General features: G+C 31.5%; 4 protein-coding genes across 4 annotated transcripts in view; 2 read left to right on the top strand and 2 right to left on the bottom strand.

Moving 5' to 3' along the window:
• Positions 1–1,832: 1,832 nt before the first annotated feature.
• Positions 1,833–4,774, bottom strand: PIG-N (Phosphatidylinositol glycan anchor biosynthesis class N). Its single transcript, XM_065513906.1, has 2 exons — positions 3,907–4,774; positions 1,833–3,796 (listed from the first exon to the last, which is right to left on the bottom strand). Exons 1-2 carry the CDS (start codon positions 4,688–4,690, stop codon positions 1,968–1,970), a joined length of 2,613 nt encoding a protein of 870 aa, XP_065369978.1. The 5' UTR covers positions 4,691–4,774; the 3' UTR covers positions 1,833–1,967.
• Positions 4,775–7,214: 2,440 nt separating this feature from the next.
• LOC135962459 (uncharacterized) lies at positions 7,215–8,219 on the bottom strand. The gene is made up of 2 exons (XM_065514400.1): positions 7,864–8,219; positions 7,215–7,795 (listed from the first exon to the last, which is right to left on the bottom strand). Exons 1-2 carry the CDS (start codon positions 8,210–8,212, stop codon positions 7,251–7,253), a joined length of 894 nt encoding a protein of 297 aa, XP_065370472.1. The 5' UTR covers positions 8,213–8,219; the 3' UTR covers positions 7,215–7,250.
• Positions 8,220–21,352: 13,133 nt separating this feature from the next.
• LOC135960472 (cyclic GMP-AMP synthase-like receptor 1) overlaps positions 21,353–27,632 on the top strand; it is a 38,091-nt gene continuing 31,811 nt past the window's right edge. Inside the window, exon 1 of the mRNA XM_065511769.1 lies at positions 21,353–21,426. The gene's annotated coding sequence lies outside the window, so the exon portion shown is untranslated. The remainder of the gene's footprint in view (positions 21,427–27,632) is intronic.
• Positions 25,485–26,429, top strand: Tapdelta (Translocon-associated protein delta). Its single transcript, XM_065512719.1, has 2 exons — positions 25,485–25,768; positions 25,839–26,429. The coding sequence occupies exons 1-2, from the start codon at positions 25,523–25,525 to the stop codon at positions 26,097–26,099; spliced, it is 507 nt and encodes a 168-aa protein (XP_065368791.1). The 5' UTR covers positions 25,485–25,522; the 3' UTR covers positions 26,100–26,429.

Here is a 27,632-nt window from a genome sequence, read left to right as displayed (position 1 = left end):
AATTAGTCCTTAATATTTAAAAACTGAGTTTTTTCCTTTACTTTACAAACATTTTCTAATTAAGTCAGTAGTTTGGAATCTATAATATAGACATATCTCATATCAAACTGCTTTTTCATTTCTCATATCTAACTGCTTTGTCAAGTTTGTTCAGTATCGTTTGGCATGTCATCATGGAAATACTCGCACCGCAACAGCCTCCATAAATTGTTCAGCTGTATTACGAAAATCATCGTTCTGTGAGAAATGTTTATCGTGCTATTCAAGAAACTTACGGTGCCAACGCCATTCACAAATTTGAGTCATAGTTTACATTAGTACATGATACTCGACCGGATAGACCACATCCAGCTCGTAGTGAAGTGAATATAGTAGCTGTAGCTGAGTGTACGCGAAGACCATGACGAATTGATTCGTCGTCGTTCTCATGCTATCTAGGTGGGCTATTTTCTCTGGGGATATGTAAAGTTTGAGGTCTTTAGGAATAAGCCAGCTACGATTGTCGTCATGGCCAACAGTTACATGATATCATTTTCAAACAGTACCCTTCTGGAGACTGAAAATCTATTTTGCTTATATGGCTGATATATAAACCACGACTACCTCAATTTTTGACCTATATGAATATCTAATAACTAGAGTTTTTATCCCGAGAATTCCCGGTACAAATTTGCCGGGAATTTTGGCAATTTTTCACTACCCGATTCCCGGGATTTTTAGTCGGGAGTCCCTGGAATTAAAAACTGACGAAAATACATAGAAAACATGTTAGAACTCTATTTTTTTCACCAAAAAACAGTGAAAAGTTTTTTTACAGTTTTATTATTATTTATTTGGGGATTTTCGTATGAAAATTTAAAAAGTGAATTCATTATTTATAGAATTTATTTCTTATTGAATCATTCTAATTTCTTTAAATTTCTTCTTCAAATCCATAACAAAATAGCTTCAAAAATTTATTAAATGATTCAATTTTTCTTCAATTCAAATCTAGTTCAAAAAGTCTTAAGACAATTTTTTCAATTAATTTTGTAAACGATTTGATTTAACAAAAATTTAATCATTAAAAGTTTGAATAAATTCTGTTATTAATTAACTTTAAAATTAATTCAGTTTAAACAAAGGCTTTGGTATGAATCTAAAAAAAATAAATATTAAGAATGGATTTATGGAATGAAAGGCTGACATTCTTTAATTATGGATTAAGATTTTAGTGAATTAAATTCAAATTTTATTTATTAATTCGAAGCTCTGATATTTAATAATTATACACTAAGTTTTTATATGAAATTTGGCTATAATATTCCTTATTTACAGTATCATTATATATTTCGGGAATAGCCGGGTACCCGGGAATGTAGAAAAAATTTCCCGATTCCCGGGAATCAAAAAGGTCGGGAAATTAAAAACCCCACTAATAACCCACCCGACCTGAGTTTCGAAAATAATGATTATTCACTAAAATGAAGAAATTTTGAAATAAAAATGTTCGAGAAAACATCGAAAATTTCAAAAAAATTTGAATCCTCAATAATTTGTCGATAATACATTTTTTTCGTTAAAATTTCGAAACAAAAATGTTCGAGAAATTATCTATGCTTCAAAATTTCTCGAAGGTTCGTTTTACAAAGCGACAGGTGAGCTCTAGGAGCACATTCTCTTGTCGCTTTCGATAGCCGTTTTCGAATGTTTTAACCGAGAAATTATTGAGAAAACTTCTATGGTGATATCATTATCGACAGCCGTGGTCAAGTGGGAATAGTGGGAATAGAAATAGTAAATACTTACGTACACTAAATATTTGTATTGCGGTTAATTAAGAAAACAAAGCATTTAGATTTAAATTTTATTAAAAAAGTAAATAAAATACACATGAATATATTGCAATACTTGTAAAATTTAATACAAAAATAAATAAATTAATATAAAGTAAACAAATTATATTACATTGCACTACAATTAAAAACTTATTTAATTTTACCCAAATTTCCAGCATATCCGGCTGATACTTTAATTTTTAATAAAAACTTGGCTAAATTAACAAATAATACTAAAACAACCGTTGTCACTTGCATAATAACAAAATGTGATATAGAGGAGCCGATTTCAAGCCATGAACCCTGATTTTTAACTAAAAATAAAAAGTTCAAACCCATAACATCGCATACGATTAAAAGGCAAATAAAGATTTGACGTTCGTATTGCAAAGCCAATGGCGCTAAAGCAAATATTATGGAAATAATCAGTAAAATTGGTATAATTAATTTTAAGATAACCAAAAACATAATAACAAAGGGGGAAAATGTGGCCAGAAAACAGCGTATTATATTGGGATCAAACGAGCTAACCGAGGCAATATTACCGGTGCCAAAGAAAGAGAAAAATGTATAGAGTAAAATAATGAAAGCCAGGCGAAAGCAGTGGGATAATTGCAAAGTCGTAGCCGCTAAAGGGGAATTAAGAATACTATAAGATTTGGAACAGTCCAAGGACAAAATTAATTCGGATATTAGTAATAATATAAATAAGGATTCATAGGAAGTACAAAACAGGCAGTAAAGACAGCTTAAAAGTAATATAAATTTTTCTAAACGTTGTTTAAGCGTTAAACTGCAAGGTTTTATCAGAGACACTAAAACATACAAAAGATAAAACCAAGATATTAAGTGGGATACAAAACTAACACCCAATTGTTGAGTATGCAGGTAAATACATAACATGGCATTAATTAAAGCTATAAAACCAACAATTTTATCCACTACAGCTATGGAATTTTTCACTAGAAAAGGCCTTAACATGGTCATACATATGCCAGCATATAGCAATATGTTATTGGAATAACCCACTGAGGTGGGCAGTAAAGGAAATATACATAAAATCACAGACAAAATAAAACTTATATAAAATTTCAGCTTTTGCTTAAAGAAATTTCTGGAAATTTTGTCTTGCAAAGCAAATACTAGAAAGCCTAAAGAAATTGCTCTTCTGTCGAAAAATGTATAGACCAATAGTTCAGCACAGAAGAATAGCAATAGTAAATGGAATTTAGTTAAGCCTAGTTTCGAATCGAACAGTAATATATGACCTCGTTTAGTTAGAAGTAAAGCGAAAACTGCAAATGGCAACATAAGATAAAATGTTATGTTCCAGTTTAACTTTTGCAGCAAACAAAATATTAAAGTTATTAAACCCAATGAAAATACAGTTATAAATTTCAATTTATAAACAAAAGAAACTTTCTTAGAATCTCTGGCTGATGTTGCACCAACATTACCCAACAATTTCAATAAATAACCCAACCAGGCTATAAAAGTAGCTGAAGTTGCTGCCAATAATATATGACGATAATAACTAAAGTAATAGTCTATACCGTGCAAGGCTGAATACATAAGTTTGTAGCTGCTGTTGATAGCAAATTCCTTTGAGTTATAGGATCCTTGTGTTGCCAAATATTCATCGAAATCTATTTCCATTTTAAAAGTAGGTAGGAATTTGGTGAATAAACCGTTTTCATGTTGCTGCAACAGAGATTTGTATTGATTATATAACTGGAGGGCATTACCCTGTGTCGCATGCTGTAGATATAGTTCGGAGGCATTGATGACATCTTTGGGTAAAACACCGAAATTATTCATTGGTGTAGCTATGCCCAAAAGAGCAGACATTATGGGAGCCATTTGTGCCTGTTCCAGTTCATATAGAGCTGTTGATGGATTGTAGGGCCTGTGTTTAACACCGGCGCCCCATATGAAAAATGGAGTTTCTGTTTCGTAATTGGCGCCAGCGCCATGAGAACCTAAAATTAAAAAGAAAATTTTAATTAATTGAAATAATTTTATGGCCTAATGAATAACGCCTACATCAATTATTTACTTTAAAATAAATCTTAAAATATTTATAACTCACCCGCATCTGTCATGCCATGATCCGACGTCAATAGATATGCTGTTTTACCATCTGGAAAGGTTTTTTCAAACAATTCATACACTTCCTTTATACCTCTATCGGTATAATGTAAATTTTCTAAAAATAACTTCGTATTAGGTTTATGTACATGACCGGCCGTATCCAAGCCCAATAAATGTAAAAAATATATAACATGCGATTCATTCCTCAACTCTTCCTTTTTACGTTGTAAAAACATATCCACCTTATCGAACACCCATTTATCCAGTTCATATGTCTTCTCTTTACCCGAAAAATCTAATTCATGATTATAAGAATCAAAGAATAAACGCTTTTCATCTTCTCTAGTCAAGCGTGAGAAAATATGTAAAACATCATTTGCTCCCCAGGCATAAGTTTTAGCACTTCTATTAAAAACCGTATCAAATTCAATGGGATTCTCTTTCCAGCCCCTCGTAACAGCTGAGGGGTCTTCGTAGAGTCCGGCTATAAGAGCAATATGACCAGGTCTCGATTCAGTGGGTACACGGGTTTTGGAAATGCCGTACAAGCCATTTTTTGTGTCAATAAGTTGTTTTATATACGGCACATTTATAAAATTGTCATGATAGAAAGATTCAGCTCTCAAGCCATCCGTCACAAGTAATACCAAACGTTTTGCTGGTGGCTCTATGGGAATGTTTTTGTATGGCTGGAGATTAGTGATGACCGGCGAACGAAAGTATATCACAAATATAGAGCCCAAAAGCAAAATATGTATGATTATAGAGTAAAAAATCCACATAGCTAAAGCATATTATAACAATTTTCACTATTTTAATACAATTTTATAGAAATATTTAAAAATTTACTAATTTTTTGTTATTTTGTTTCCTCTAATCAATGAATTTGTTGTTGTTTTTATCTCTACTCCAACAGCTGTTGGAAATGTCAAATTTATATGAAAAATGTAGTGTTGTTAAGTGTTTGTGTAAACTAATTGACATTTCGCCGTAGTTTCCTTCCTTTTTTAGCGCGTAAATAGTTGTAATTATACTTTGTGGTTGGAATCGTGTGTGAGTTGTTAAAAAATTAAAAAAAAATAGTTTTTCATGGAAATAACGCCAAGAAAAGTGTGAATATTGAAAATATAACATGTTTTACATAATAATTTTATGAATTTCTTGTGTGTACTATGAAATTAAAAGAATTTATTAAGATTTATCAAAAGTGATCTAGTGGTGGCCTAAAAGTGAAATAATAGTGCTGCCATACTGAAAACTCTAATGAAAGCTCAACGTTACCGTATGTAAATATATTTTTTATTAATCAGTTGAATATTTAAATACGGTTTAAAAAAAGAAAACGTATAATTAAGTTATTTGTCTCAAAATTTTTTTTTTATTTGCTATAGCATATACAAATCTTCAAATTCTCTGCGAGATGTTAAGTTTTCCATAAATAATTTGTCACGTAAAAACCATAAGGAGACATGTTATATATCAATGGATAGGTGATTTTGTGTATACATATTTCAAAAATATGTATAACTTTTGAAAAATACAAAAAAATATGACAAAAAATGCTTTTTGTTGAGTTTTGTAAAGATAATTTTTCAAATTGAAATTAAATTTTTATTTACGAATCTTTTTTTTATAAAATTTTGCAGTTATAAAGATTTTTCAATTGAAAATGCAAAAATTTAAATAATTATTTGAAATTTGTTATCAGGAATCCCGCATTTCAAAAAAAAAGTTTTGAAAAATTCCAAAAATGGAATTTTTAAGTTTTTTGGTTATAATATCTATAGAGTGGGGGTTTTCGGAACCCTTTACAAAATAATTAACAACATATTGGGACATCTACAATGGGTTACTATATTTTGATTTGAGAATTTTTGCCCTATATTTGAATTTTACATAAAAAATAGGCGTTTCGGTATCAAAAATTGGAAACAAATTTTTCATTTATATTTAATTTAAACTTAGCTTTTCAAAAAGTATAAATTCCTTATACATCTACTTAAAAATTTTCTAAATAACTTAAAAAGAAAAAAGTACATTTTTCACAAAAAAAATAGCGAAAAATCGACTTTTTAAATCTTTTTTAATTGGAGTGTATATATCTTTGAACTCAGTCATTTGTTATTAGTCCAATGAAAGAAACATGTAGAAAATCGGGTAATATTTGGACCCGCTGTTATCAAAAAACTGTAGTAGGGTTGGTAAAAATTTTGAAAATTAAATTTTCAATTGCGAATATCTCCTAAGCTCGTCGGGAAGTTTCTATGTATGTAATTTGATTGAAATCGAACTACAAACCAAGAAATAGGATCGTTTTAAAAATGTAACATACCAGATGTGTCCCACTTTGGGGACCCCTGGCCGTGCCTCTGGTGGGCCCATGAAGTCCTAATTCAAAACTGAAACTCAGCAACATTTCCTCTCTGCGCATGTGAAATTTACACTAACCGTTTAGAAGTTACAAATTTATTTCCCTGTTTTTTTCTCTACCACTGTGCGTCCGTTAATTTAAATGTTGAAAATAAATTTTATAGAGAATTTATAAAAATGTAATAGAGAAAGGAAGCTGCACAGATTACACAGATATGAATCAGCTAGTTCCAGTAATATGGCAATAGAAAACAAACAAAAGAAAATGTCAAAATGGTTGTAGTGTGGAAAGAGGTATGTATATTTTGTTTCTCTTGATCTGCAAACCACAACCATTAAAAAGTGGTTGTAGATTCTACAATGTATATTCTTAGAATCTATAATATATTTACGTTATACAATGTAGAACGTAAATATAACCATACGGTTCGATATTACTATTTTAAGAACTGTTATTTGTTTCATATCTGTATAATATGTGGAATGCTGGTACAAATGTTTATATTTTTTAATAATTTTATTGAATTGTCTTTATTTAAATTTCGGTGAGCTTTAAGTGTTATATATTTAACGAGTGCTTCAAACCAATAAGTATGTAGATATTTATTGTACTAATTGTTCTAATATTTTAAACCAAAAACTACATAGAAATGATATTTAGATCTATAGATAAACATAAATCGGAAACTCAACTGTCAAAGACCTAACTCAGTTATCAAAAATTTAGTAAGAAAAACTACTTAAAAACAAAAACAACACTCGTGTATGTGATCTTTTTGTTTGAGTATTTTTCTAGTTTCCGCTCTATGTGTATTTCCAAGGCGTATTAACATTAATTTGTTAATACGCCTTGGTGTATTTCTCTATGTTTAGATATGTTTTAGGCGACATCTGTTGTAAACAAATGTAATTTTTCTATTATTCGGCAGTGCTCCTCACTACAAAATGTATAAATATTTTAGGATTTTCCAATTAATTTTTCAATAAACTCTCCTTAAGTCTTTCGATAGCAGTAGGTGAACCTTTGGCTCTTTCCTCCACCAAACCACTCTCTTCAGCTTCTTTCAGGGCCTTGGCTTCCTCAATTTCCCGCTGCTTTTGTAATTGACGAAATTCCGTAGGCGTCAACATGCCGCGCAAAATAGTGTCATACGTAATATTCACCCCCTTTGTGGACATTTTCATATACAATTTCCAGCATTCGCGTTCTTTAAGACTGCGCACATATTCGGGAAATTCATATTCATCTTCCAATGGTTTGTCGGACTGGGATTGTGACAGTGTATTTCTCACATTATTGTTTATATTCTCAAGATGTTCGCTTTCCTCGCTCGTCTCAATGTTGCTGGCGGGCATTTCGCTGCGTGCTGTATGAAATATTGAACCAGCTGGTGCTGTAGGTGGTCTATTCGATTTGATACGTTGGGCTACAGGTGCTATGGAGCCCCTCCTCAGCATGTGAGAGTATTCTTTGGAGGCAAATTGAAAGGCTGGTGGATAATTTTCTTGGAATGAAACTAGATATTTATTACACAAGAAATTAATTTAAAATCATTTTAAATACTTTTGCAAAAAAAAAACTTACCCGATTTTCCGGTCTTCCTTAAGGAAGGTGGCCTTCTTGTGGGACTACCTTTATGCGAATTGGTTGGAGTTATGGAAGAATCTTCCTTTTCCGAATCTGAACCCTCTGAACTAATAAGTGACACCAATGTAATGACATCAGGTGCCACCGATTTGGAGCGAGTTAGAACTTTTCTATTTAAGCTCGATTTCGCATCAAAATTTAAATCTTTTGCTGTTAAAATATCGTTGGATCCCTTGTCACAGCTTATATTGCGTGCATTCAGTTTTCGTCGTCGCGATTTTCGTTTGGTGGCTAAAAATGCTGAACCTTTTGCCGTTTCATCGAAACTACGCACTGGTGCCGACATAGCACGTACCAAGGGCGGACGTTTCTGTACGGTCAGTGAGGGTGAAGCGTTAAAGTTTTGAGGATTTTGAATGCCACTCTGTAAGGCTGTTGGATTGTGGCTATTGCCGCTTAAATTTAAATTCGTGGCTAATCTACTAGTGTGATAGAGAGCTCGTCGTTGTTGAGCCGCTACTGTTGACCGTGTGCTAGAGGACTTGGCCAGGGAATTCAATGAGTTTTCAGTTTTTTTGTTGTCTTTCGATTTGGTAGAGGGATTCTGGAAATGGAGAGTTTTGAAAGTTATATTTTTATAAGCAAATAATATTAAACTTACTATAATTTTCCCAGTATCACTTAAAGTATCATCACTGTCTTCATTATTATCCTCATCCTCCTCTTGATCACTAAATATATAGTCGTTTTCTTCTTTCGTTGAGTTCAGAGCATGTGACAAAACTATGCTTAAATTTACTTTGTTAACTTCGGGTTTTGTGGACTTCCTACTTGAATGAGAACTGTGTGAATTGGATGTTATCACAGTGTCCGATTTTGGATTGTTGCTAGGTGGATTAAGGGAAAGAAGTTTTTAAATATTGTGGTTAAATTAATGAATTAGCTTTCAATGAATTAATTTGATTTCAAAAACGCAAGGATCAGTTTTCAATAAAATGTCTTTAATTGCATTAAGAATTACAAAAAATCGGTACATTAGATTCGATGCCGCTAAATATACGAGTAGTAGTTTATTTCTTTTACTTTTTTAATAGTTTCACATGTCATTTTATGTCATGTCAGGTATTGTGTTGTCTTAATTTTGTTTTGAAATTTTCGTTGCCAATTCTCTAACAAATGCAAATAACCTAAAAAAGTACTTGCAATTATTGTTGTTGTTGTAGTTATAAGTACTTTTCCTTTTATTTAAATACCCTGCTACCGCTTCCAAATAGTAAACATTCCTAAATAGATTGTGTTATGTGAAATTTCCAAATAAAACATTGATCTGTAAAAACTAGAATTACTAAATAACATGATTTTCAATGACTATTACATACCATCTGCATTACTTTGGAGTATTCGAATAATGACTTATTTATAATATGTTATATAATTGCTTATTTCCTAGTCATTTGCATTAGATAATTTTGTTCTTAGGGACAACATCATCTGTGAGACCTATCAACTAGCTATTAAAGAAATTCAGGAATGTATCAAAAAATATTTCCATATTTAAAATTATATTAACTAAAAGTCTACCTTGATCAACAATCTCTCAGTTTGCGTGGTTGGGCAAATAAAAATTGTATAGAAAATGAAAAGAAAAAAGGAAACTAATTCATAATGTTTTTTTTTTATTTTTTCCATGATACGAGTAAAACTTAAGTATGATATGGATGGAGTCAACACTAAATATACATATTTTAGAGTTTGTCAAAATAACAAAAATAAAATAAAACTATGTCAATTTGATTGGTTTTTATTATAGACATACACACACAAGTACCTCTCTATAATTTCCTAAATAGATTTCATTTCCACACACACAAGTACCTCTCTATAATTTCCTAAATAGATTTCATTTCGTTATTGACATATTGCCAATATTATTGATAATTGGTTCAATAACCGTTCTTCATTTTTCACATCCCTGACACAAAAACATGTTAAATATTTATTATTATTAATACATAAATAAAATGTAAGATTATAAAATGTTTTTAGACATAAATAGAGTTTAAAACTAGAGATTGTTAATAAGCAAATATTTCGATAATAATATTTTAAATTACATCATAAATTGGTGTTTTCTTTTCTGGCATAAATGATGCCTTCTTCCTGTGTACTTTTCAAATAATGTTGCCCTTGAAACCCCGAAAATATGCTACATATTTCTTACCAAATAAGGATTTTTGTATGAAAAAACTAAAAACACTCATAGAGCGTTAATAAGAGGTCCTAGACGAAAAAGGGAAATAATCTGTGATCACTCTTATTTCTCACCAAATATCGATTTTTATATCCTAAACGAAAAAGGGCAATCTGTGATCACTCTTATCTAAAATCACTCATAGATCTTTAATAAGAGGTCCTAGACGAAAAAGGGCAATAATCTGTGATCACTCATAATTCCCACCAAATATCGATTTATTACACCAAATATCGATTTTTATATCAAAAATCTAAAATCACTCATAGATCCTTAATAAGAGGTCCTAGACGAAAAAGGGCAATAATCTGTGATCACTCGTAATTCCCACCAAATATCGATTTATTACACCAAATACGATTTATTATATCAAAAATCTAAAATCACTCATAGATCCTTAATAAGAGGTCCTAGACGAAAAAGGGCAATAATCTGTGATCACTCATATTTACCACCAAATATCGATTTTTATATGAAAAATCTAAAATCACTCACAGATCGTTAATAAGAGGTCCTAGACGAAAAAGGGCAATAATCTGTAATCACTCTTATTTCCCACCAAATATCGATTTATTACACCAAATATCGATTAATTATATCAAAAATCTAAAATCACTCATAGATCCTTAATAAGAGGTCCTAGACGAAAAAGGGCAATAATCTGTGATCACTCGATCGTATCGACTTTTATATACCAAAATCACTGATAGATCGTTAATATGAGGTTCTAGAGGAAAATTAGTTGAGCGTTAAATAATAATAATTGGAGAACAGATCCTCCCTCAGCCATATCCAAACTTGGTATTTTAGAAGAAATTTTTTTATAAATTCATAGAACCTTTGAATTTTGTAAGCGATTAAAGAAAACTTTTATAATTCAATAAGCAATTAATTCTATAACGACTGAATTCGACTCTAGTTTTAGCTACTAATAATTTAATGGAATGGTTAAAAGAGATCATTTGGAATCTTTTCAATTCCGTAGTTTTTATTCCGATTAATTTCGTTTTAGGTTCTTTAGATTTCGTGTAATTTATTAATTCCAAAAATCTATCTATCTATATATGTATATAAAATACAAAAAATGTTTCTACCTATGTCCGTTATAGACTCTGAGGCCATCCAACCGATAAGCTCCAAACTGGTATCATTGGAAAGGAAATTTTCTGAATATGGTTTTAGACACCTAAAATACAACATTAGGTCCATTCGTTGCTTTCATAAAGAAGATTTTCGAATTTTCTCATACAAACATTTTTCATCAATATATGTATATAATAATGGATGTATGTTCCCAATGAACTCAAAAACGGCTGGACCGATTTTTGATTTTCGGTCTGTGGGCGGAGGAATGTGGCAAAATCAAATTTTTACATTATACCGCTAATGCCATCTATATATATAAGAAACGGCTCGACCGATTTTCCGTCTGTGGGCGGAGGGGCGTGTAAAAATCAAATTTTTACATTATACCGCTAATGCCCTATATTTCATAAAAATGGATGTGTGTATGTATGTTCCGTATGGACTCAAAAATGGCTGGACCGATTTTGATAAAATTTTCACGGAATCTTCAGATTTTTGATTTTCGGTCTGTGATAAAAAATTTTGTTTACTCTTGACACAATAATGAACGAAGAATTAGTCGTCAATTGCCATACTGAATTTTTGAATTCATTGGAACCAGCCGAAATGTATTAACATTGAAGGTTGGATAACCGACTTTTTCCGACACTGTATATTAAGATCGAAATGCAATATAAAACAAATGTTTTCTAAAGGCCAGCAACGCAGACCGGGTTCATAATTATTCTGAATTTCTGATTTTAATTGGACAGTTCTTTATATATTAAAAAAATTATATAAAAAAATTAATTCATTAAAAATGTTAGAAAAACAAATAATTACAAAGAAATATCAATTCCACTTTCAAAACTGGAAGTGGTTTCATTCCGGAAGAAATTTTAGTTTTACTTTATCTGAAGAAACGAAATACGGAATTAATTCTACTATCGATCGGAATGGAATTATGTGACTGGCCTGTATATCTAAGTTGATTTTGAAAATTGAATTAACCTTTGGTTGTATGTATTATATGAACTACAACAAAAATAAATTTGGTAATTGAAACTCAATTCAAATGAGTAAAGTTTGGCTAAAATCAGACAAAAGTTTTCCATAAACCATGTAAAAAAATACATTTCAATAATAACAACTATTACTATTCTATTACATGTACTTACGTTTTAGCGTTATTCACAATATCAGCACGCCCCTTTAAGACCTTAACGTCTTGACACTTTCCCACCACACCATTCAACTGGGCCAATTCCTTATCCAAAGATTTTAAAATCGACGAAGTCGATGACCAAGCTTGTACTCTACGAGAATTTCGCAACAAATCACCACCGCCCACACTTTGTCCGCAACTCGTTATGTTTCTCTTTATTAAATCGCCCGCTTTAAAAGTCTCTCGATCATTTCTCCCATTACAACATTGGTTGGCAATGGCAGTATGTTTCTTCGAAACTTGTTTGGGATACGATGCACGTTGTATATCATGAGATCTTCCTACCGAAAGGCCGCGAGATAAATACGCACGTCCCGTATGAGCCGTTAAAAGCGATTTATTTAAGTGTGAAGTATCTATAAAGGATTTTTGTTTGCGTACCGTTTGATTTAAACAATGATGGCGCAATAAATTATTCGAGCTCGTTGCTGCAACGTCTGTATTAAGATGTTGAGCGAGATGCTGTTGTGACGACCAATTAGCTGAGGACGTCTGTTGCCTACGACGAGTTGTAAGCGATAAAGGCATATTGATAGTTCGTACAAGTTGAAATGGTTACACAAAAAAAAATGTTTTATTTAAAAATAAATTCTTGTTTTATGAATTTATTTATTACTTTTCGTAAGTATTTGTGGCAGGCAATAAATACAATATAATTACAAATCAATTGCTAAGCCACTAAAACACTCCATACACAGCCCCTACTTCAGTTGAATTATTAATTTACATTTGTTTTCTACGTTTTTAGCAATAGACTTGATAGTAACTTATTCTAATCCTTTTTAAATCTTTAACTAATATATTTTTTATTCAGCAAAGATTTCGTCACGTTCTTTAACTTCACGTGTCACGCGCTAACTGTTTTTGTGAATGAATTTCCATTCAGTATTTGGCTACGACTTTCTGCTGTTTTCCCCAAACAAATTACAACTGCTTGCACAGCCAGCTCTCTTTGCCTCTGACTGTTTCTGGCGTTCACTCTCATTTACTGTCATAACTTATAAAAATTCGTGTCGAAAACAATATTAGCAATATACAAAAAAGCAAAACAAAATAATAAAAAAAATAGCAACAATAAAAACAAAACGTTGCCAACGAACAACAAAAAAATTGGAAATAGTTCATAACCCCATCATTTGGGGTTCATTGGCTGATTTCCTTCAACTATTATTATTACTAATACCAACATAATTACATACTCCTTTGCATGTGGGTGTGTATGGATGTGTGTTTTGTAAATAATAAATTCCCTTTTACTTTCAACTCTACATATGGGCTGAATTTGTATTTCCGATTTTTCCTTAAACACCCACACATGGTAACCAACCATTCATTCATTTAAAGGAAGTTACACCATTTTACACCTCTAACTCTTACTCTCTTTTGCTGTTAATGGTTCTCCCATTGTTTTTGTTTATTTTTTATAGTCAAGAAATGTGGGAAATCAAGAATTTTTAAAGATACATTGAGAATAAACGGATATTTTTTTTTTTGCGGTTCAAGATGGGTAAATGCGTTACGCATCTAACGAGATCGTCAAGCTCGTCGTATGCCGGACTAATTTGCTACCGGCTAAAAACCTATCATCGGGGAATTGTACCACCTCGGAACCGTTTCCACATTACTTCGAGGTGGCCCCTTATATGGTAGTTTACCACTTCAATATTTGTACCCGCGTCCGGTCTCCGCTTTTCACTCCACTGCATCTATGTCCACTTTCGTTTCACGGAGGACATGTTCTACAAAACTCTTTACTGCATTCCAGCAACTTTCATCGTTTAACATTTGTTGTATGATGTTTGTGACTGCTATGGCACCGATCACTTCTTCCAGCCTTCTACGGCGCTCGGCCCAGTGGCGACAGATAAAAAAGATGTGTTCGGCGTCATCTAAAACTTCTTCTTCGTAAATGCAGAATGGTGAACTGCATTTTCCCATACGGTAGAGGTACTTTCGGAACTACCCATGCCCGGATAACATCTGGATCATGTAGTAAATTACTATTTACCTATTTAGCCACGTGTTCAGATCAGTGATCAGTCGATACGTCCACCTGCCCTGTTCTCCATTTCTCCATCGGAATTGCCATTTTTGTAAAATGTCCTGCCGTATAGTCGCTCCATCTTGCACTTGAGCCGTGTTTTACTTGGCGTTGAAAATCATCTGGCGCTCTATTGCCGGAAGATCTATGGGTATCATTCCAGCTATTGTTAAGACAGCTTGTGTAGACACTGTACGGTACGCTGACGTCACCCGTAGAGCTGCTGTTCTCTACACAGAAAGTAGTTTTCTCGCTCTAGTCTGGGTCGCCAAAGTGGAGGCCCAGATTTCAGATCCATATATTAATATACTATTACTGGCCTCCATAAGTAGTTTTCTTCTGCTTTGGAGAGGTCCACCGATGTTCGCCATTAGTCTACTTAGTTGTGTTGTTATTTTTGATGCTTTTGATGTTGCATACTCAATCTGCTTTGTGTAGGTTAGTTTCGAGTCCAGTCTAACGCCAAGGTATTTGATCGATGGCTTCGTGGGGATGACAAGGTCGCCTACATGCATATCTACCTCGATTGGAATGTGTCTTTTGGTAAGAAGCAACAGTTCCGTTTTGTGCATGGCCAGTTGTAGGCCATGGGAATCCAGCCAACTCTTAGTTCGGATCATAACTTGTCGCAATCTACTTTGGGCTTGCTCTGTGTTCCTTGATTTGATGACCGTCGCAATGTCGTCCGGATAATTGCCGATATGTTAGTATATTGCACTACTTCTAAGTAGTGCAGAAGGTGTAGTAGTCTTTAAACATTATTTCATTCAATAGCAAGTTTTAAATGAGTATATCCGATGATCTTCCCATATCCCGAACATGAACCGAAAGAAATGCAATCTATCAAATTGGAAAGAAAGACAATTGATTCCATCTATTGATCGTTTGAAGTCCCAATAGCCTTCTTAAGAGTCTAAAGAGGATGTAGTTAATTTCAAATTAATCTCGACATCAGAACATTTCTAAACGTTCTTGTCCTAGGGAACTTTAAAGCGTATCATCAGCTTAGGCACTATAGACTACAAGAAAACCAGAGAGGTGCGTTGTTCACGTAGCCTATTGACGAATTCACCTTCTACACACTGAAATTCTATACCGATTTGTATTATTATTATTTGAGCTAACTAACCAACTACGCATCTTAGGGATCAATAATTTCAGGGTCTACCAAACGATTTCAGAGTCTCAACGCCATAAGAAAGCAATGTGACACGGCTTTAGACTGACCGACTACGCATTCAATGATTTTCCGATACCCTTCACCATACACGAAACACAGAGGAAGTTCCCGGAAACTGTCATCTCAGTAGTCGTACTCTTCAATCCTACAGGTCCTAATATCTGTAGTACGGCTGCGCTTCCCATCCAAAATATCAACCTTGACGTCCAAAGGATCGAGAGGGTTGTTAATTGAGAACAAACTGAAAATGTTTTTAGATAATTTCAAAAACTGTATCTTGACACGGATTTAGACTGACCAATCGCAATACCCTCCATCGTACACGAAGCGGGACACCTTCTACATACTGAAATTCGATGCTTACATACGTGTTATGGGCAACTGAGCTAGCTAACCAGACATCACGATATCGACATTCCCACGACAGCTGGGTCTACGCACCGGAATGACCCGAGTTCACTCGGCCAAGGGCTGTCCACTCAGCAACCACTGCTGCTACAACAACAACATATCGACAACATATTAGGGTACAATACTTTCTGGGTCTACCTAACGATTTCATAGTCTCAACACCGTAAGAAAGCAATGGGACACGGCTTTAGACTGACCGACCACGCCTTCAATACCCTTCAACATACACGAAGGAGGAAGTTCCTCGAAACTGTCATCTCAGCAGACGCACACTTCATTCCTATAGGTCCTCTATCCGTAGTTCAGCGGTACTTCTCATCCAAAATATCAACTCTGACGTCCCAACGTTCGAGAGGGTTGTGAATTGAGAACAAATTTTGAAAAACTGCAACTTGACACTGCTTTACACTGACCAATCGCGATATTCTCCAACGTACACGAAACGAAACAGATCTAAAGAATCATTGTTGGCTACATGCAACACGATTGGTCGGTCTGTGATCAATTATGCTGCTCCAGTGTGGTAACCTTCACTGAATGATAACCAGTGGAGAAATATTTGAAAGTGACAAACCGAGCTGCATTCAAATAAACTCGGAACTCCATCTAAACAAGGAAACGTATGTCATGCTGACAAAACAGTTCTTCCTGTGATGATATCTTAGCAGTGTTCCGAATTTTAACATTACATAGCTGGAGTGTCCCCGATGCATGTCAGAAAAAACCTTGTTCCACATATAACGTGCCGTCTCTAAGATTTATACCCAGTATAAGTTGAGGGTGCCCGTGATAAGCCCACATATTCAATTGCCCAGCCAAGTCTATCTCACTTCGTTCAATAGATTTATAGAAGTAGAGTGATTCCATGACTTAGACCTAAATGCAGAACCCTCGGATTAGCAAGCGGCTAAAACCGCAACTAACAGTACGTTCCCACGACAATTGGATCATCGCTCCGGAAAGATCCGATTCTCAGTCGGTCAAAGATTGTCAACCCAGCAACAGCTGTATCAACCGGAAGTTTTTCCCCATGGAAACAGCGGAACTGTTACAACAACTAACAGTTTCCTTTATTTTAGAGTTCTTATGAAGTACCAAATAAAGTTCAAATCGCTTTCATCTATTAAATTTCTCTATGTGCACAATATTAGACTCACAATTAGATTTTGTATTTCTCATTTTTGTTTATTCGCGTGACAGGTATTTTAGATTTAGAAAAAAAAATACCACCCACGGAAATTTTAACCTCTTTCTTTCCCACTCTCTCTTCCTCACTCACTATTATAACACAACATAAAAAGAAGGCAAAAAGAAATAAAAAACTATTTGTAACTACATGAAGGAATAAACCCGCGTCAATGTTTTCATTTTTGTTGCCAAAATAATGTTTGTTAACTTTTCCAAACTAATCATGCTAAATTTATAATTTTTTTTGGCCAATTTTTTTCCTATTCGTTTAGTTGTTATGTTTGAAAATGTTTAACCTCCTCCATAATGATACTTGCACTTGTAACTCAGTTGGAAATACAAATCTTTATTCATAAAGCAATTTTTTTTTATTTTCATTTAGTTAGTTTTGAAGTTTTTATTGTGAGTTTATTATTTCTTTTAATTGTAGCAAAAAAAAGAGAATAGTTTCAAGGTTTTATTATTGTTTTTATGCTGAATGAAGAACAATTTGCAAAAATTAACATTTCTAATAAATTTCTGGAAAGTTTATGGCAAATGACACACAATAACAATATTATTATTTGTGACAGACAAACCTGTAATTGCCGCCTTCAAAAATGTTTATGAAAATTGAGTTAGAAATTGATTTTATATCATGGAGTCTTGGGCCACTGCTACACGTTCAATATATATTGGCAGCGATTGAGTATTGCGATATTTATTGAACGTGTTGCATACAGTATTGATGGATCGCGATCCATATCAAAGAATAGCCTAATATTCTGAAATCTTGCATCATTAACTGTGAATCGTTGTTATAATTGATGTTTTTTAAATCCAAAAATTTGGTGTCTTTTGTATTGCTACAAAACTTTATTGATCAGTTTAAATTTAACGGTTTTTAGTTGATTGTATGACATAGTGTTGCCAATAAAGTTTACCTGAAAGTTGTAGATCATTAAAAAATTGTTCACAGAGGTCGCTGTTTTTATATAAAGAGATGCCAGTGAGTTGCCACTGTTGTGTCTAGATATGAATTTGTCTCGTGTGGACCTCTCTTGTCGATAGTCATGTTCGTCAAATCATAGGGTTCAAACATTTTTGAACAACATAAAAATATAAATGAAATTGAAATTATATTTTTCAAGCCTAGACTTTATTTCAAAACATAAAATATGAAAAAAATCATACTATTTAAGAAATTATTTATAAATGTTATGAATTGAAATCAATGAAATCGAATTATAATATTTATGTTGAAACTTTTTTCTGTGTATGCTAATAGCTTTCATAATAAAGTATTATAAAATAATTTGTCTATTGTACTTAGCAAAAATGTTGATTGGCTAATGTTGTTAGATTTTTAATAGGTTCTCTAGAATCAATTGTTATTCTGATCCATATATTTCCACAAAATTTCAAATTCAATGTTAGCCTGTGTATTGTTTGTTTTAATGATAATCAATCTAGTATTTAATGATTTTCAAATGCTTCTGATTTTGTTTTTGCAAATATTATTGTCGTGCATGGTGACAATAAAATTATCAGCCATTTTCGGCGGAATAATAAATAAACAATCAAATGGTAAAAAAGGCAACAAATATTAAAATTGAATTCAATTCAAGGTTAGTTAGTAACTGATTAACAACTAAAAAGCTTTTATTTCTTACCATAATCAATTGTCATATTAATAGGCTGCCATTTCTTTGATATTAAATACCGTACATATATAAATAATATGTATTTAATTGTTGTTTTAGGAAGAACTTCTTACTACTTACAAGAGATCTCCACTCAATATGTTATGATACACAATAATATAAATTTGAACATAATTAAATGCATTAAGTTTTAAAATAAATTTAATAAACATACAGTGCGTGACACTACAATGGAAACTTTTTTTAAAAATTGTATTCCGTAATTTCAGTTTCCAAAAACATGATCATTTACTAAAACAAGAGATATTCAACAAAATACTGAGTCACTAAAAGGTTTTAACAATTTTTGGAAAAAGTTTCCATTGTTAACCAGCCAATGGTGACACAAATTTGACTTTGATCAATGGTGACACCGGTATTGCACACTAATAGTTCACTTTTTTAATTTATGTTCTTTGACAATAAAACAAAGATATTTAATCAATTTAAGCTCTTTTACTTCAACATTCAAATTATTCGATTTTTTTAACACACCCGGTCTCACAGACATATAAGTCACCATTGGAGGGTTAATATTTAACATAATAATAAATACTTTATTGTTTGTTTTCTAATTTCACAATTTACCCCCTTCTTAGGGTTCTATAAGTCGATTGTTCGAACAATCGACTATTTCCTGAAAAAAGTCGAAATCGACTTTTTGGTCGGAAAAAAGTCGAACAATCGATTATGTTATCTCAAAAGTCGAATAGTCGATAAAAGTCGAAAATAGTCGATAAAAGTCGAAAAAAGTCGAATAGTCGATAAATGTCGACTTTTTAGATTGTTAAAAAAAATATTGCTATTGCATTTTTTGTAATTTTTTATATTTAAATAATACATAAATAAATGTTTATAAAATAAAGCTTTTTCTATACAAAATTCTTATAACATTATTCTAACTATTATCGCCTTGATAAATTTCAATTTTATTGCTAAACATTACAAAAGGCGCATCAATAAATGTAGAAACCATGTATTTTTTACAAGAAATGGTAAAAAGTTTAAAAAAGTCGAAAATAGTAGAAAAAAGTTGGTTAAAAGTTGATAAACTACCAAAAGTCGAAAAGTCGACTTTTTAAAAAACGGAAAAAGTCGACATGTCGAAAAGTCGACTTTTTGTTTCAGCTATAGAACCCTACCCCTTCTATACCTGATAAATTTTTATCATGATAAACGTCAAAATGGTTGTCAAGATAAAAAATTATCAGGTATAGTCCTCATTTATTAGTATTATTGCTTCGTTATGACCAAAGTAAATTAATAAAGTAGCGACAGTACTACAACAAATACAACATTTACAAAAACCACAAGCAATTTTGGTTTAAGGTCTGAGCTGTCAAAGTTGCCTGTTGTTGTTTTTGCTTTTGGGCTTGTTGTATTTTTCGCCACAACAACCACAAGTGAATTGACAGTTCAGACCAAAGTAAAAAAAATAGTCAGCTGTTCTACTGAGTCTACTTTATTAATTTACTTTGGTTATGACAAAATTGTTAGTGCTTTTGCACAGACATCTTTGTCTTGACAATAAACGTCAATTATTGTTATGATAAAGAAAGAAATAAAAATTACATAAGATTTTTTTTTTAATTTTAACCTATTTTCATTGTTTACCAATCACTGTGCATGTGTCCAATTTACATTTGCCCGAAATCTAGTTTAAATTAGATTTCGGTCACAATCTAGTTTATTTTATCAGATTTTAATTAGATTTCCCATACAATGGGATTTTGCCAAAAACTATTTAAATTTTATTAGATTTTAAAAATTTTCAATAAATTTCCAAATAAAATATAGTATTTTTTTTCAATGTGTTAGTAAAATGCACCTTTGTTACCCGCTGTCTATACTTGACAAATATTTATCATAATAATTAATGACATTTATTGTCAAGACAAAGTTGTCTGAGCAAAAGCACTAACAATTTTGTCATAACAAAGCAATAATATTAATAAATGGAGCCTATGCCTGATAATTTTTTATCTTGACAACCATTTTGACGTTTATCATGAAAATAATTTATTAGGTATAGATAGGGAGTTAAGTAAAAACTGTTTTTGTGTATAAACAAATATATTGAAATTAATAAAATAAATCAAAAAGCTCATCATCAAATTTATAACAAAAATGTATCCATAATTTAAAAAAGTGTTTAGTGATGCATTGAATAAAATATAACAGCGTTTTACTGATTCTTTTAGATTTATAGACAATTCAGTTGTCAAAGCAAATCAATAAAAAAATTCAAAAAGGCATGTGTAAACGGTTAGATTTTGTTCTACTCAAAATCTCGATTGAAGAAAGTGTCGAAAATCTTTATAGCAAATTTGTGCGTTTTTTCTACAACGCAATTGACAGCACTATAATCAATAATTCTGGCAACACGCTTTTTCTCAAATCGATGAAAATGAAGTCTGGCTACTTATATTCAATTACTTTGTGAAATTTTAAAAGCGCGGTTGTGTGTTGAAAAAGTTCTTGTGTTTTAAATAAATTTGATATTTTACAACAGAAAAGGTAAGAATTTTAAATAAGTTTATATTTTATTAAAGAATTTGGAAATAAAACTGTGTATTTGTATTGAAATTAATTATCTATATCAAGGCGTAGTGGTTTTTAACAAAAACGAAATGTTTTTGTACAGTTTTATTGAATACGCCTTGATCTATATTATAATTATACAAATATTCCAAATTATAAAATATTTAATTGAGTTTACAGCTATTTTAAAGTTTAGTACAACTTTGATTTTTTAAATCTTCCCTAATTGTTAACTAAAATTCATACGTATTGATTTGAGTGGTACATATATTATTCTATAGTATAGTGTTAATTAAAAAAATTATATTTCCATTAAAATTGAATTAAATTGATAGTTTCTGTGTAAAAACTCATGTTGTCAACTGTGAATGTGTGCCAAAATTCGGGGAATCACATAAAATGGTGGTTTCATTTGTTGTAGGCAACAGGGTAGGGTTTGCATACAATAAAAGAAACATAGTTGAAACAAAAAGTCGACCTTTGAATTTTTTCGAACTTTCGACTTTATTTATAATTTATATTACAGATTTGACATTTTTATTATCACTCTTCTAAATGCTTATTTTTTGCCCGATATTTCTAAAAACTTTTAGTTTTAATAGATAAATTTTGCGTACAAATAGCATTATTTTATAAAAATTTATTTATTTTTGCATACACTAGAAAAAATGTAGGTGTATCAAATTGTCTATTATTTTATTTTTCGAATTTTTTTTTGGGATAACGTGATTTAGACTTTTTTTTCATGAAAATTCCACTTTTTCGTGTTTGCTAGATTTATTGAAAAAAGCGTTTTAAAATTTTTTTACAACAAAAATTAAAAGTAAAAAATCTGCAAAAAGTCCGGTAATTCGAAAAATCGACTTCTAGAATCGTATGCAAAAATCGTATCTCAAAAATGTTCAGTCGAGTTTATAAAAATCTTCCAAAACGAAGTTTAATTTTCATGAAATTTATAAAGATGAATAGGTACCTATTTAGTTTTAAGATGAATAGGTATTCACCCCTATCGGCAATAACATGTGAAATTTTGTTCCCATGAAATATCCATTTCCCTCGAAGGGAAAATTGCTATCGGGAATATCATGATGAACTTTACATTCACAATAGTTGATTTTGTTCGTAACAGCTGTTTCAAGGCGAATCTATAGAAGGTGACGACAGAAGAACAGCTGATTATTTTTTTTATTCAGTTGTTTAGACAAGTGAACTGTCAATTCACTTGTGTTTGTTGTGGCGAAAAATACAACAAACCCAAAAGCAAAAACAACCACAGGCAACTTTGACAGTTCACTTATCTTTTTACAAAAACAAAGTACCTGTTGTTTTTGTATATGTTGTATTTGTTGTAGTTCTGTCGTCACCTTCTATAAATTCGCCTTGAGCTGTTTATTGTTTACAAAATTCCATCTAAAAATTTCACAAGGGGAATTTTTTTCACGTGAACAAATTTGATGAACGAAAAAAGGAAAATATTTCATGTGAAATGTTGATTCGCGATAGGGGTGATTATGTATTTAGTTTTGAAAAAAAAAAAAAAATATATTTTACTTTCAGTAAAAATTTTGCAAAATTAATGCAGAACACTAATTGTTGGACATTAATCGGTCAGACACAAAAAGTCGATTTTTCAACCTTTCGACTATTTTCGATTTTAAAAATCGACTTTTTAACTTTTGCTATTTATGAAAGGTCAACTTTTTTCGTCTTTTCGTACTATTTTAAGGTAAACAAATTATATGGTTGCTAGATTTATTTATTATTAAAAAAAACAAATTTTAAATGAATTTTTCATCGAAAAATCATTAAAAAATTTAAAATCTTTAGCATAACAGTATTTTCTATGGAAAATCTTCAGTATAACAATATTTTCTACAGAAAATCATCTTTATCAGTATTTTCTATAGAACATCATGAAAATAATTAAAACTTTGTTTGATCAATAATTTAATATTCCAATATGGTACAGGCGTTTTAAGATGGAAATTGTTATGGTAATTAAGATTTTTAGAAATTCTCAGTAATAAAAACTAGAATGAACATTTTTTTAATGCAGCATTGTTAGTCGTAGATTACAATTATTTCCAAAATATCAATTGTTTCTAATGAAGATTAGAGATGGTAAAAATGCTTTAAATGTCTGTAAGCGTCTCCTTAATACTGAAATATAAGTAAATAGCTCAAAATAAATATCAAGGTACAGTGTTAAATTCGAATAAATTGGAAAGGGTATACCTATTGTTTTTAGATTCCGTTCGTTATTTACAAAATTTTCATTTCCGATATCCCAGTTGTTTTAAATTGAAAATCGTTCTCTATCTATTTGGCATTGGATTTAGCAAAAATCATAAATAATTAAGCAAAAGCTTAATTATAACTTCATACCCCTCTAGGCAATAACATGTGAAATTTATGTTCCCATGAAGTATCAATTTCCCTCGAGGGAAAATTGCTATCGTAATATTCCCATGAAGTTTTCATTCACAATAGTTGATTTTGTTCGTAACAACTGTTTATTGTTTACAAAATTCACCTGAACAAAGTTGATGAACGAAAAATGGGAAAAGCTAACACATTTCATATGAAATATTGATTCGCGATCATCACCCCTATAACTTATTTAATCATTTAAGTTTTCTTTAATTAAATCCATTACGAAATGGATTAAAAAAGTATTGAATAATTAAAATTGTCTTCAATTCATTTTGTAAAAAAACAAACTGAATGAAGAAAAAATTGTTTCATGTTTGCATCAGATTGACTGAATTCATTAGAATTATTAAAAGACTTTGAATAAAGCTAAAGAATTCGTTGTTAGGCAATCGATTTATTGAATAAATTGCAGACTTTTAATTCAGCATTAAAATTTTGGTGAATTAAACTCAAATTGAATTAACTACTTCTAAATTTTGTTCGGAAGATTGATTTAAAAAGCTAGACGTCCAGTATCATAAAATATGATTAACTTCTCGGATTGAAAATATTGTAAACAAAGTTATATTTGTTGAGTCCTTTCCAAGAAAATATGAAGAAGTAATAAAATAATGGATTTTCAAATAAATAAATACTCAGCCCAATTATGAATAAAAATTCAGCGGGAGTTTTTTCCCTTTTCTCATTTTTCCTATTCAAATTCAATGGGAAAAAACTCGCGGGGAACAAACTCCCGCGGAATTTTTTTATTCATAATTGGGCTGACTATGTAGATACAGTAGGTCATAATAAATTTAAAAATTGATCGAAGAATTATAAATCAAAATTGATTTTATAGACCTTGATAAGTTTAAAAATATATTATTACAATTGATCCTGAACAAAGGTTCGAAAGAATTAATTCTTAATTCAATTTTCGAAATCAATATATTAAATGTTAACTCTTAACCATTCCGTTAATGAATTCATAGACTTAATTCCTTTGCGCTTCAAATGTATTGAATTTATTTTTTTATAGAATTAATCCATTACAAAATTGATTAAATACTAATTAAATTTAGTTCAAGAGAAATCTATTACAAAAAGGCTTAAATCCATTTTTTATGATTAAGAAAATAGTAAAAAAAATAGAAAAACTGAATGAGAAAAAAACATTTTAATTCATTATAAATTAAGCGATGAATGATTTCTATTTAAATAAAAGATTTTAAGCCAAAGAATTAGATGTTGGGAATGGATTTATGTATGGAATTTTTAATTCCGATTGAAGTTTTTTTTTTAATCTGTATTTGCTAAGTTTAATGAATAGATTGTATTTAAAAACTAAACAAATTAGCTATTAAAAATAATTTTTTAAGACATATCCCCTTTGCCTTTAATTCCCATTTCTTACTTTAAAAAAAGTGGCCACTCTTGACTCTCTTACGTTATGACAGTTACGTCAAAACAAAAAACGATTTGTGACGTGTTCGGTGTTGTCGTGGCATTTTGACGTTTCGAATTGTCAAACGTGAAAGTAGCCAGCCAGCCGACAATAATTGCATTTCATTTATTTTTCCAATTCAAAGCAAACGACAGACAGTGTGTGTGTTTTTATTTTAAATTATTAAATATATAAAAATTAATAATAATAACTAAAATGCGTCAATTTGTGAATGTTTTGTTGATGTGCTTGTTTGCTGCCTCTGCTTATGCCAGCGGTTGCACTAGCCCCAAAGCCACCGTAACATCTTTCAGCACTCAAGATGCCACTATTCTAACACAATTGGCCCACATTGGAGAATTCACCTTGAAGTGTGGCAATGGAGCTAAACCTATTTTGTTTGCTGAATTCCCCTGCGGCAAAGTAGTGCCAGTGGCCCATGTTGGCGAAGAGAAATATCAAGTGAGTACAATTGAAATACACTAAAAAGTGATGACGTCTAAATGTGTCCAAATTGTTAAAAAAATTTTAGGTGAGCTGGACTCAAGAAATCAAAAAGTCTTCCGGTGGCAATGTTGTAGTACGTCTTTTCGACGAAGAGGGTTACTCCAACTTACGTAAAGTACAACGTGATGGTGGTAAGGTATCCAGTGTCAAGTCTTTGGTTGACATCACCGTCAACACTAAGAGCGCATACAAGGGTCCCTGGGTAAAGGCTGAATTAGTGGCTGCTTTATTAGTGGCAGCTATTGCTTACTTCGCTGTCACCACCAAGAGCAAAGTGCAAGCTTAATTTGTATGGATTTTGAGTTTGATACAAGTTCTTTGCTTAGAGATTTCTTTTGAATGAAATTCATTCACCTTAAAAACACACTGTTCAACAAACAACATAAACATTGAGAAAAACTACCTCTACGGCAAAAATGTGGAAAAATATTCATGTCATCATTATTAAACACACAAACGATGAGAGGAGGTTTTATTCTTTTTTTTTAACTAAATGTAAGATTTGATTATTATTTTTATAATTTAGATAACTTATTGATTCTAAATTATAAACGAAACAGCGTAATACATAAAACACTTAAAAAATAAAGTTTTTTTTATAGTAAACAAAAAGAAATTTAATTGTATTTATTTCAAATATATAGCTGTAAAGAGAGGTATATCGATTTATACGGCAAATTGTATAGGTATATATTAATAGCATAGATTATTTGTTGTACTAGAATTATCTTCTAAAAATTAAAGGTTCTTTTTATCTTTTAGGGTTAGAAATTATGTTAGTATAGTTCTGCTTCTTTTCAGTGTATTGGGCCAATCAAAAATTAAAAGAAATCATGATCATAACAGATACTCCGCCGTTACCGAAATAATTAATAATAACATTGCCTTAAAATTACAGTCGCTTCGCCGTTACTTTATTATCATTTTTAAATTATAAGAAAAACATTTTTTCGAAAATCACTTTAACGAGCATAAATCTCATTGTTCATTTGTTCAGTAGTAGGGTATTTATTACTTGACATAGTCAAGAATTGCAAAACTTTTAAAAAACCAAAATAATAAACAATTCTATAGCTGGATTGATGCAAAAAAACTATCTATGATAAATATTCAATTAAAAATTCGTGGAAAAGGTACTGCAAAAACTCAACATTTAAGAGGAATACTTCGTAAAACTACTCACAAGACAAGATAATTTAATAGACAAATAACTTCCAGGCAGATTATCAATAATCTAAAATGGGAAATTAGTTCAAGAACTGTTAGCCTCAGTGCTAATGAAACGGAGCTGGTCTTTGTTGCTATCGTCACATAAAATACCACTTGGAACATTTTTGGATGAATCCAAATACAATTTAAGAGGCATTGATGTGGGGAAATTTGAACCCCAAGTACACAAATAAGACAGTCAAGTTTGTTGGTGGCAATATTATGGTGTGGGGATGTGTTCCAGTGCAAAAACATGTCCAATGACTGGATTTGGATACAGATCCATTTATGACGATGTTATGTATCCATACGCTGATGAAAATATGCCCCAAGTGCAATTTTCAGCATGATAGTGACCCCGAACACACCGCTAGGGTTGTAAGCGAGTGATTGTTTTACTTGCTTTTAATCCCCAGATCTCAATTCCATATAAAATCTTGAGTCAAAATTATTCACCCTTATCGTGGTTGGCGTTAACGTCATACGCCTACGGCAGTATCGTACTAGATTAAAGAAACAGTTTGCATTTTATCTTTAATCTAGTACGAAACAGTCGTAGGCGTAAGACGTTTACGCCAACTACGATAACGGTGATTATTTTTAATCACTT

Source organism: Calliphora vicina, chromosome 5 (genome assembly GCF_958450345.1).
Source record: "Calliphora vicina chromosome 5, idCalVici1.1, whole genome shotgun sequence".
NCBI lineage: Eukaryota > Metazoa > Arthropoda > Insecta > Diptera > Calliphoridae > Calliphora > Calliphora vicina.
Note: the sequence above shows the minus strand (reverse complement) of the source record. Positions and strands in the feature narration are given on the sequence as shown.

What these genes read in the sequence shown, in the direction of transcription:
- Tapdelta (XM_065512719.1), top strand. Translation starts at nt 25,523, where the DNA reads ATGCGTCAATTTGTGAATGTTTTGTTGATGTGCTTGTTTGCTGCCTCT. An exon ending in TTGGCGAAGAGAAATATCAA is followed by an intron (nt 25,769 to 25,838) that starts GTGAGTACAATT and finishes AAAAAATTTTAG; the next exon opens with GTGAGCTGGACTCAAGAAAT.
- LOC135962459 (XM_065514400.1), bottom strand. Translation starts at nt 8,212, where the DNA reads ATGTCGGCACCAGTGCGTAGTTTCGATGAAACGGCAAAAGGTTCAGCA. An exon ending in AAGGAAGACCGGAAAATCGG is followed by an intron (nt 7,796 to 7,863) that starts GTAAGTTTTTTT and finishes ATAAATATCTAG; the next exon opens with TTTCATTCCAAGAAAATTAT.
- PIG-N (XM_065513906.1), bottom strand. Translation starts at nt 4,690, where the DNA reads ATGTGGATTTTTTACTCTATAATCATACATATTTTGCTTTTGGGCTCT. An exon ending in TCATGGCATGACAGATGCGG is followed by an intron (nt 3,797 to 3,906) that starts GTGAGTTATAAA and finishes TTTTAATTTTAG; the next exon opens with GTTCTCATGGCGCTGGCGCC.